At 38.9% G+C, this 12,615-nt stretch overlaps 1 protein-coding gene across 1 annotated transcript in view; it reads left to right on the plus strand.

The window, feature by feature from the left end:
* Positions 1–5,460: 5,460 nt before the first annotated feature.
* LOC139725270 (uncharacterized) overlaps positions 5,461–12,615 on the plus strand; it is a 30,158-nt gene continuing 23,003 nt past the window's right edge. Inside the window, exon 1 of the mRNA XM_071636358.1 lies at positions 5,461–5,581. Within this exon, the coding sequence (XP_071492459.1) occupies positions 5,505–5,581 (77 nt within the window). The 5' untranslated portion in view covers positions 5,461–5,504. The remainder of the gene's footprint in view (positions 5,582–12,615) is intronic.

Here is a 12,615-nt window from a genome sequence, read left to right on the forward strand (position 1 = left end):
ATATACAGTTGTATGTGCTCTCAAAATGAGAGAGAGAGAAAAAAAAAGAAGAAGAAAGAAACATGAATGGCTGATACCTGCAGCACTGGACTGATAATCATGGATGAAACTAAACATACAAATCAACAGTGGATTGTGTGTTTGTGTGTGTGGGTGTGGGGGAAGTCTGTGGGCATATATGGCTTGTTGATAGTAGAGAGTTTGATGTGTTCACAGTGAGCCTTATGAAGTCACCAGAACACCATAAAGACCTACAACTAGAACTTCACATGGCGGTGCAGATACTGAGATGGGCTAGATTTTAAGCTCTGCTCTGATTTCTTCAGTGGTAACACTTATGTTTCCTTCAGTTCAAATCATTACAGTTGAAATTTATATGCAACAATGTTCATGCATTGAAAGAGGTATGGCACCACTGACAACAACAACAACAACAACAACAACAACAACAACAACAACAACAACAAACCACCACTGCAACAACAACAACAACAACAACAACAACAACAACAACAACAACAACAACAACAGCAACAGCAACAACAACAACAGCAACAACAACACCCCAGTTCAGAATTGACTTCAGAAGTGTGGATACAGGGCACTGGTGGGCAAGGGGTCTGGATCGGAATGCCCCCTCCTCGCAGTACAGGGGAAAAATAATTTTCTGCCTGAAAGGACAATACTTGATGAAAAGATGGATTTCATGCACTGGTAAACTTGTTAGACAGTTAAGCAGCATTACTATGAACTTTAAAGCAAATGTGTTGATCATGCTATATGAAGTTTTTTGATAACATGTGATATACACCAGGATATAACACTGAGAGTTAGGATTAAAGGTACTATTTACCATTGGGAGCAGTGATTTAAAAAAAAATGTTCATGCTTTCACATTTGATGCATAATGTGTAGGTCAGTTGTATCACAAAACATCTTACCACATAAAACTTTGGTAATAAAGCCTAAAATATAAGGAGATATCACTATTTTTCTCAATAAACCATAACTGTAGACAGTTTATTGTCAAAACAATTTTATTATAACTATTGTTCACCATTTGTTAACATTTATTGTATTGACAAACATTTTTACATTGGTTGCTTTTATCCCTAACTCACATTTTAGAAGTATTTTGAAGCACCATAGCTGGGGTATTGTTTCATCTGCAAATGGAATGCCTTTGAAGTCAAATATCAGCAATGAATGTATCTTACCTTGTAGGCACTATATATATATATATATATATATATATATATATATATATATGTATATACTTTTTAAATGATATATTGGTCACTACATATAAAGGTACATTTTTGAAGTTATGGCTAAAAGAAGCAAAAATTTTCTTATTATTCTCTATATTTTTCTTGACCTTTAATCGCAAATATCTCCATTTGGCAAACATGGACTTATCGGTTTTTGCAAACAAACTCTTCATATATATATATATATATATATATATATGCTTTTTTTTCTTCCATTTTTTTTAACCTTTAGTGGAGGGGGGATGGACTCTCACCCTGTAGTTATGGTCTTTGTGTAAGATGGCAAGATATAAAGAATGAATGAATCTGGAGTGTTTTTTTTTTTCTTCTTCTTCCGGTATGATATTTCAAAACAAGACTAGAGGAAATAGGTGATGAATGAGACATCAAATGACATTTCCTGATAATGTTTGCATTTCCTGTCTAGTAGCCAAGGTGATTTTGCCAAGTGTTAATCTTAATGGTTAGCAAAATTGGAGAAAAAAGAAAAAGAAAACAACAAAAACAATGCAAACCTGCCAACAAAAAAATACACCTCTGATTTATGTCACCTAATCTAAACCTATTTCTAGTACGGTAGTCACAGTATTTGATGTTGGGTGGTTCAGCATCCAATAAATAAACAAGTATAAATCAAATTATTTCTGTTCTTTTTAAAGAAAAGAACACAAACAAACAGCAAATTAGGACTTAAAAGTGCAATACTATGTACTCAGCTGAAGATGAGATAAATTATGTTTTGTAGTTTTCTTTTTAAAAAAAAAGACTTGCACATCCATTTGCCTAAAATCAATGACAAGAACCAATAATGGGTAATAATCCAATACACCATAGTCTGTTGGAGTGAGAGAAATATACTGTTGTAACTCAATTAGTATATGACATCATTGGCATGCAGTGACATTCAACACTTTCAGAAGCAGGAGATAGATGTATTAGGATAATTGAAATACATGTAGTTGACACTCTGTTGAAGGTATAGCTGCCCAGTGATGTTATCAATATATTGATAACATCACTGGGCAGCTATGATCCAGTGCGTTCAATGTCCTCTAAGAGATTTCTTGTTCTGTTTTGCGTGATGAACCCAGAAATTAATTTACCTACCCCCCCCCCCCCCTCAGAAAAAAAGGGGGGAGGCAGGGGGCAAAGAGGGGTTGTTGCTGTCCATAAGTCAAATATATATTTTATTTTATCTGCTGGAGTGACTCTTATGCTGCTGTTTCTGTGGCTTACCCTTAATTGTTGCATGCTCAGTGGCATTGCTGTCTACTAAAGGTACTTTAGAACACATAGGCTTAGGCCTACAAGTAGTCACTAAGATTTGGTGAATACGCAATGCATATGAGCACTGCCATGAATAGATCAGGGAAGTATGTGGACAATCATTCTTATCTATTTCATGTGAGTAATGTGACATAATATCATTTATTTACTTTTTTGGGGGATGGATGGGTATGAAAAGGAAGGTTTTTGGGAGGAGAGATTACATGTGAATTAAGTTTTTTTGGGGGGGGGAGGGGGGAGGGTGTGGGAGGGGGGTATCCCCCCTCCCACAGTAGGGAGATTTTTCATTTTTAGGGTTGCCAGCTTGCGATTTTAAGCATACTTGCATGCTCTATTTTTTATCTTTTTTGCCGACCCTGGCTCCGCGGTCCCTGGGTTAGTGATGTCCCAATGGCGATGCAGAGCATCGTCCAAAAGGCGATGTCTGTGAGCCGCGTGGAGCCGCGTGGCGTCGCGCCGATTTTTTTTTTTTTTTTTTTTTTAGCTATTTGAACCCCGTAAGTGATGTTTTCCTGGCATCCATGATAGTCCATGATATTGCGTCTTATTAGAATAAGATCAAACAGTTTAAAACAGGAGCGCCGGAAGCGGTTTTGGATTGGGGGGGGGGGCAAACATTGGAGGGGGCTCAAGATTAGACCATGCATATGTTACACAATATACACATACACACACACACACACGCACACGCACACATATCTATTATATATATATATATATATATATATATATATACATATATATAAATATATGTAAAGTGGCGTACGGTGGGTCGAAACATGGGGGGAACCATAAAGTAATTTTGACGGTCTGTATGCTTGTGCGTGTGTGCGTGAGCAATAATGGGACTACAATACATTACGGAATGTGATACATTCAACAACGCAGTCATTGAGGAACATTGTACGTTTTCCTTACATGGATTATGGAATGACGGTGTGAAACGATCGACAAATTATATACTGTCAGCAACATAAGGTGAATGGCATAACAATAAAATGCGAGCGAGCGAAGCGAGCGAGCTTGAAAATTTTGATATTCTGCAGTTCCAAAACTGGAGTTTTGTAGCTATATATTTCGTTTTGGAAATAAATGGGAGCGCATCGGGCGCAACTGCTGGCAATCATTGGCAGCAACATTAGGAGAATGGCATAACGATTCAACGCGAGCGAGCGAAGCGAGCAAGCTTGAAAATTTTGACATTCTACAGTCCCAAAAAGGGGTTTGTAGCTACAGTATATCTTTCACTTTGGAAATTAATGGGGCGGCGCATCGGGCGCAACTGCTGGCAATTACTGGCAGCAACATTAGGAGAATGGCATAACGATTCAATGCAAGCGAGCAAAGCGAGCGAGCTTGAAAATTTTGACATGTTACAGTCCAAAAACTCCCGTTTGTAGCTATATCTTTCGCTTTGGAAATTAAATTGTATGCGTCTGGACATGAGAACTTTGACATTTTACAGTCCAAAAACTCCCGTTTGTAGCTATATCTTTCGCTTTGGAAATTAAGGGGGGGGGGCATCGGGCGCAACTGCTGGCAATTACTGGTAGTAACGTTAGGAGAGTGGCACAACTATTCAATGCGAGCGAGCGAAGCGAGCGAGCTTGAAAATTTTGACATGTTACGGTCCAAAAACTCCCGTTTGTAGCTATATCTTTCGCTTTGGAAATTAAATTGTATGCGTCGCTGGACATTATGGTGGCATTTTCCTATGCACATTATATTTTTTACTTGGCAGCCCAAGGGGGGGGGGGGGTTTAAACCCCCCCCCCCCCCCCCCCGTAGATCCGCCACTGAGAAATTTGATTTCATTGTTTTTGTTTCAATGTATGAACATTACATGGACATACGATCCACCTTTGCTTTTCCGAGTTTTGTCCTTTTTTTGTGGAACCTGTGTAAGCTGTTTCTCTGAAATTATGAGTTACGTTGAACTTGTATCCTTTGTCTCTGACAAGCTTCTTTCTTTTTTTTAAAAACAGAATTAACTGATCAATATAAAATATTGAATCGATTCACGCTTTGCCGTCAGGAACGTCAGGAACGAACCGGGAATGCAGGGGTGTATCCAGGATTTTTTCTGGGGGGGTCGTAATCAAAATTTTTGGACCTTTGCCATTGTGAGGGAGCGGAGCGACCGAGCGGGGGGAGGGTGTGGGAGGGGGGTGTCCCCCCTCCCACGGTAGGGAGTTTTTGAATTTTGTATCTTAAAATGGGGCCATTTGGTGCATACAAAAGTGACTTTTTCGGCATGGCAGTGCGGCTTAGAAATAAGGTAAATTATGGCATATTAAAACTAAGTTACGAAATTTACGAGGTTTTTGACAATTTGCTGGAACACCGGTCACTTTTTTTCCCTGTTGTAGGCCTATATAGAGTAAAAAGCCCTCAAAAAACAAAAATGTCTTTTACAAAAAGTGGACCTTTTGAAAAAAAAAAAAAAAAAAAAAAAAATTTTTTTTTTTTTTTGGGGGGGGGTCGTACGACCCTCCCGACCCCCCCTTGCATACACCCATGGGAATGTGAACGTACACTGCATGCACTCAGTAGCTGGTTCCCGATTCGCGAATTCCCGGTTCGCCTCGTTGCGCTCACATCAGACCGCGCGCTCCACCACAGCACAGAGCCTGTAGTTTACGCTCCTATTATTATATCGAGATGTGACATGGTCAACACTCAACAGTACAAACTTAAAAAACACACACTCTCCCTTGAACTCCCTTACATTTTGAGACTGACACTCTTTCTTTTGTGGATGACTCGCCTCATAAATGACTAGAATGCCCGTGTATACATGCACTTAGTTGGGTTCAAGCTATTCGTGGCGTACCTATGTCGACAGGATGCGAAGAATGATTTCATGATTTTTGAAGACACAGCCAGAGAACCTACAGAAGCTCAGTCAGCTCAGCTGCCCAGAGCATACACAGCCGAATTGAATGAATGAGCATGGATCGGTACCAGCACGTCGGTGAGAAGGCAGGGAATAGGTCGTCTGGAGATCATGTTCATCACAAGAGGTGGGCAACGTCAAAATTATAGTTGTATCTCTCGATCATCGTTCTTTGATAATCCACATTATTAGGCACTAAATTATGGCACGATGAGTGATAAAGTCTTTTGACATTGTGGTACCGATGGCGATGATAAGATAACACGGAATTCGTATGTGACCCGCAAGTGCAGTGTGTGAGAGTTGGTGGGGCGATTCAACCCATGCATAGCGCATGCACACAGCATAGGTGCATGTGTATCCAGCGTTAAAACTAGGCTCAGCTGCATGCATCATGCATGCTGTGGAATCGTTGCACTGCAGACTGTAGTTTATCCGTAGTTAATATTAATCCAGTAGAATTCTAGACACCATAATGTCAAACTTTGTCGACCTCACCTGTCCTTGCCCCGGTATGATGTTGACCGAAAGATCAGTCTGTATCTGGTCATCGCGTTGGGATATGCTCGCAGAGGCTGCGAGTGCGATTGGCTTCACACTACACATCTCTACACAGTTAAACTTAAAGATGCCCTCGTGTCTATGGAGGAGAGCCGATAAAGTCAAAAAGTGTTGAAAGACTCCTCCGGACAGATGGATTTTTCTATGTTTGATGATGTGCATAATTTTCAAGGTTCACAGAAATCATTTTGCCAAATTTGAAGGCATGCCATGTCATGGACTTGGGATTCTTGAGAAATGAGGGCACTGCTGGACAACAAGCCCAACCAGCGCGACTTCTGTACGGCGACAGGGATATAGTTTGTGCAATTCTGGATGACATACATGATTATTGCCGTCATCTTCATTATACGAAAATGACAATAAGCTAGATGAAAGAAAGATATTATTCAGAGGGGTGAAGGCTCAGGTTTGAGTTTCTTCAGTTTGTCTCCCTCGTCAAAGCAGCAAGCAAAGTAGATTATGGGCGCGTACCTGGTATTGTGTCCATACTCTCTTTTGTACAGATTCTGTTTGGGTCTAGTCATTTACAGTTCGCTCCGGCGGAATCTACAATGTAGCATGAATATGGTACACTGTATGTGCATGTTAAACAACCGATCGTAATATATCTTCAGTATGTGATGTTGACAGCCTTACATAGCAATCTGAAGACGAGTCCCGAGTATACGGTACTCGGTCAGGTGTCTATATGGGGAAATGCATATTATTGCAAAATCAGTCTGTCCTTAACGGATTAATGAGACTGCACTTTGTACGTACATAGCGGTAATTTTACCTGTGGCAGGTATTTACAATTTTTTTTTTCAAGTTCTGCAGTTAGCCAGTGAGTAATCTGTCTTGTACAGGTACATTGTACTTGGTACTTGGTTGGAATCCTCCTGAGTACTCCCACTGGAGTTTGAACTGGAGGTTAGGGTTAAGGCTGGTACATATGTAGTACAGTGCAGTATTTTAGAAACAGCCACAAACAATGGCCAAATCAGGAGATGAATGGAGATTAACCTTATTTTGATCATTTTCAACATACTTGCCATGTATTTATGAATCTGTTAGAAACAAGGCAAGTGTATAAGTGTGTATTTACAAACGTACTCTCTGTTATCCTGGCTTTGCTTCCCCCTAATTAAAACCTGTTCCGGTTTGTGGTTAGTTAGGGTTTTAGACTAGTATGGAGACTGTCTGACCGTCATATCTTTCATCCAAGTAAGTATTCAAATAAATTGTACAATTGCAGAATTTCAAGTTCCTCACAAAAATAGTATACACTTGACTGTAGTGTTCCATAACAATCACTTGATCACATTTAGTGGTAAGTGACATTGCTAGACAGACATTGCCTGCTTGTTTTGTAGGTACAGGAAATATGGGGCGAAGTCCATGAATTTACCTCGATCATGTCTTGAGGGGGATGCATGATACACTGTCTGAACAGCTGCCATTCAGAGGTAATTCGTACAATAGAGCTCTCCATTTGCCATATTTCTTGTACAAGTACAGTGTAGGACTGCATCAAACTACTGTACAAGTACATTGTAGTACTGTGTAGCTTGTTCATGGGGATGGTAGAACTCATACCTGTTACGTAATCGGGATTCACGTTTTTGATCATGCTAGTAAATTATGACAATAGAAAATTTGTTTTTGGTCATGTATAGGATCACATGTTTGTATTGCTAAGATCTCGTTACTACAAGAAAACAGTTCTTACATTGATCTGGCTCGTAAGAAAGTCTAATGAATTTCTCAATACCCATCTTTTTATACACTGCTTTATTTAGGCAGTGCTTTGATTTCCTTTTTTCCACTGAAAGAGGAAAGAATTGACATGTCTGGATCTGGATCTGGATGAATACACTGAAAAACTCTGGATAGAGTATCACTCAGCACTGTGGTGTGATGTGCAGCTAATCACAACGGAGGTGACGCTGGAGCAATTCTTTGAATGTGTCAAATTTATGAATCTTCTTTATGTTACTCGGCAGATTATTCCAATCCTTCGCTGTTCTATGGAAGAAGGAGTTGGCGAGAGCAGTTGAGGAACCGTATAAAGTAGAGTAATTATCAGGATGATAACTTCGGGTTGTCATACCTCTCGTTGCTTGAGCAGGACTGATATAATCCTCGAGATTTAAATCAATATTACCGTACTTTATTTTATGAAATGTTGACAGCCTTAAAAGCTTGCGTCGTTCTGGGAGTGGATGAAGTTTGAGATCCTTTATCATTCCGGAGACAGAAGATTGCCACTTGTAATCATTACAGATGAATCTGGCTGCTCTATTTTGTACTGCTTGAATCTTGGAGATGTTACGTTGAGTGAAGGGGTCCCATACTGTACAGCAATACTCCAAGTGGGGACGCACTAGGCTCTTATACAATGTATGCTTGTAATTTAACATTTCTCGGTGCATTATGTAGATTACGACGAAGAAAGGCAATCATGCTGCTTGCTCTGGCTGTAGTTATATCAATATGTCTATTCCATTTTAATTTGTCTGATAAGACAACTCCTAGGTATTTGTGACTGGACACTGTTTCTATCTGGTGACCGGATAAGGTGTACAATGGATCGAGACTTCCTTGTGAAGCGCATAACGTTGCATTTGTCCAGCTTGTATTTCATTTGCCATCTTTTTCCCCAAGCCTCTAAGGTACGTAGATCTTGTTGAAGTATGACACAATCTTTATGTGTCTTAATGGGACGGTAAACTACACAATCGTCTGCGAATAAGCAGACGTTGGATGAAACTTGATCAGGGAGGTTATTAATATATGATAAGAAAAGCAATGGGCCCAGAACAGTGCCTTGGGGCACTCCTGAAGAAACATGAACGGGTCTTGAGGATGACCCTTGGACTACGACTGTTTGTTCCCTTTCTGTGAGAAATTGTGAAATCCATGAAAGTAGTGAGCCCTGGATTCCAAGATACTTGAGGCGATGAAGGAGCCTCTGATGTGGTACAGTATCAAACGCTTTTGCAAAGTCTAACACAACAGCGTCAACTTGCTTAATGGTTTCGACAGAGGAGAAAATATGATGAATTGTTGTAATCAGTTGGGACTCACATGACCGTCTGGATCTGAATCCATGTTGTGTGTTACTGAGGATATTGTTATCCTCCAGATGGCTCATAATGTGGCGATAAATGATATGTTCTAAGACTTTGCAGCAGATGGATGTGAGGGATACTGGCCTGTAGTTGGCTGGGTCGGATCTACTACCATTCTTGTACAAAGCATTTATCTCGGGGTAGCGTGCCAGTCCGAAGACTTTGCGTAATTTATATGACTTGCAATATAGGTGCTACTTGTGCAGCACATGACTTGAGGAATTTGGGAGAAATGCCGTTTGGGCCTGAGGCTTTATTCACATCTAAGTTCATAAGAAGTTTCATAATACCTTCTGTAGAAATAATCAAATCTGATATTGTTGGGATTTGTCTCTGTCCCATATGAGGAATATTAGTCAAATCTTCTTTAGTGAAAACTAATTGATATTGATCACTTAAGACTTCAGCTTTTTCACGAGCTGTATCGGCTAGTTTTCTTTTGGAATATAGAGCCGGTATACCATTTGTGTCACGCCTCTTTTGCTTAATAAAAGACCAAAATTTCTTGGGGTTGGAAGTGAGTGAGTCAAAAACTATTGTTCCTAAATAATATTGTTCAGCTTTTCGAAGTTCTTTTTGGACTTGCTTACGAAGCTGCCTATAACGGCACCAGTTCCGATGGGATCCATCTGTTTTGGCACTATAAAACGCCCTATTTTTCTTTCTAATTAATCACTTGAGGGTTTCGTTTATCCAAGGAAGATTAAATCGAGTGCATGTGTAAACATTAACAACAACAATTGTTGATGGCCACCCACATTCACACATTGCTGTGCTTGTTCAAAGCTATTCAGATGTCCTCACCTCGGAAAACCACAAATGACACCAAGTTCTGAAACTGAAACTGAGATTTTGCGATTACAAATTTGTGTATGCATCATAGCATTGACTCCGCAAGTCTAGTCTAACTTTGGATTTTATTTGTTATGAAGGCTAATAATCGTGGAGCATAGTGATGTTAGAATATATATGTTTGTTTTTAATGTGGACTTTTTGTAAGTGAAGGTCAAAGGTTTTACACATCCTTGTAACCAAAAATGTCAGCACACACGGACGTATATCAACACGCTTATTAAATTGCATGATAATTTTGGGGACATGTGCATCATTAAACTGTGTACAGTATTAAATTGAATGCCCTGAGGAGAATTCATTCTGCTAAGAAAGAAAAAAATATTCTCATGGTACGCACACACACACACACACAATTAATGTGCAGACGTAGTTTACGTTGAATGTGACTGCACTTTATCTGTAGTGTATATTATAAATAAACAAAAACAAGAATTTCTTCAAAAAGCGAAATTTTAGGGACAAAATGATGTCAAATTATGCTATTTTTGAAAATGTACCACAAAAAAAAGATAGTATGTTGGACTACACCACAATTGTCAATCTTTCCCATACAAATGGAGGTCTATACAATGTAGCTTGGAAATGAAAGTCGAGGTAAAATAACTGGAACTTTCATGTAAGATTCCTGACATGTGCCTCTACACTATAACCACAAAGAGTTGAGAAACAAAACATAAACTTAGAAGAATTTCATATGATAATTTTTCATAATTTCTCTGAAAAATTAATTTTTTTTCAAGGGTAAATTTTTTGTGTCAGTTTATGTCAAATTAGCTGATAAAATCATTCTGAAACTTTTGAGATGAAAAATTTCAACATTTTCTCTTCAATATGATATATTACATCGTATTTAGTAGTAGAAATATATATTTGTGTTTATTTTTTGAAAATTTGAATACACAAAAAATGTGTAACGCCCCAAAGAACCCTTCAGCAGGTTAGGATTTTGCTTCATCCAAAATAACTATACACAGCTCAGTCACTGTAAAAACAGGACAGGGCTGTACCAGGATGGTGAACAACAACAAAGCGAATATGCCGATCACGTTGAGTTTTAGTACTTGACATCATTTTTGTCATTGCAGACTCATTAAAGACAATCTTCATTAATTAGACTTCATGTCTATGTTATCCATATTGACATAACACACACAATTCACAACTTACCAAAAATGAAGATTGATATGCTGCGTGTGTGCATGGTACAGTGTACGTCGTCTTTCACTGACGGCCATTTTGAATAATCAGGAGTTCACGTGATCGGAGCTGCACTTTAGTGCAGCTGCGATTGCGTGAATTCCCAATGTACCATTCGCACATGCTGCATATAATCTTTGTTTTTGGCAAGTTGTAATTTGTGTACATGTCAATATCATAACATAGCCATGTAAATGACATATATTTTTTTATTGAGTTTGAGGTGAAAAAAAATGATGTCGAGTATCAAAACTCAACGCGATCGAATTGTTCGCTTTGCGTGCGTTTTGTTGTTGTGCACCATCCTGGTACAGCCCTGTCGCGTTAAGGTTACAGCGACTGGGCTGTGTATAGTTACATCCAAAACAGAAATTTAAGGGTTAACTCTCTTGGTACACCTGTTCAAAATATGAGTGGTTTCATGTTACTGTTCAACTTCCATTTTGTCTCAGGATGTTGAAGCAGGCAGACACTCAGTGTACTTCTTGCAGTGGTCTAATGTTTATAGGCCCATGTTTCATGTGTTTGGCCATTTGCACAAGTCAATTTCAGGAGATGAATTTTATTTCAACTTTCCACCCCCACCCCCAAAAAGAAAGAATTGTGGGAGCCACTGTGATACAATGTTTGTTGGGCATTTATTTCAGAATCCAAAGGGGTTGTTCGCTGATGATATAAATTATGGCTTCATGAATCTGATTTGCGTGCATGAAATTCCTGTACATTGTATACTGTGTATCTTCACTGTTTATGTCAACTTGTGAAACTTTAATCATAGGTGATTTCTTTGTTTGTTTTAAATTTCATGCACAATTTGACAACTTGTACCGCTCTGGTGCTTTAATTGTCAATAATAGATGACTCGACTTGGAGGTTGAGTTCACTGGAAGATTCAATTAACTTTCTTGATATTTGTGGGATTTTTTTTTAATGAGACTTTAACTGCTCTGCATTCTTCTATCATTTATTAAAGTCAGCTTGAATTTGGTGTTGAGTTTCCCTTTAAAATGGCTGGATCACTTCCTGGCATAATACGGGGTGTAGAATTAGTCATTCTCTGATTGCTCATTTTCCCAGCATCTTTCCAAGGCTACATGAAAACTGGGGCAGGGGGGGGGGACATTCAGAATCACTTCAAGGACTGATTACTCTGTATGTTTTAAGACATTTTTATTTTCGTGAATTTCTCCAAGCCCGGTGTTATTCGCAAAAAAACACATGAAACTCTGTTTCTGATATGAATGTGGCGTGCATGCGTATATTTCTCTGTTTGTTACGGTGCTTCAATCAAGATTGCAAATTTAATCACTTGTGAAATTGTCGGGAAGTCCTGATTTTTGATAGATTAGCCTTATATGACGTACATGTAACAACAGTAGTATGTATACTGCATACTGTAGTATGGTTTTAAAAAAAAGAAAAAAAATAAGATGTG

Source organism: Diadema antillarum, unplaced genomic scaffold (assembly GCF_040938485.1).
Source record: "Diadema antillarum isolate AM-2024a unplaced genomic scaffold, OU_Dant_1.0 seq00000030_RagTag, whole genome shotgun sequence".
NCBI classification, from domain to species: domain Eukaryota; kingdom Metazoa; phylum Echinodermata; class Echinoidea; order Diadematoida; family Diadematidae; genus Diadema; species Diadema antillarum.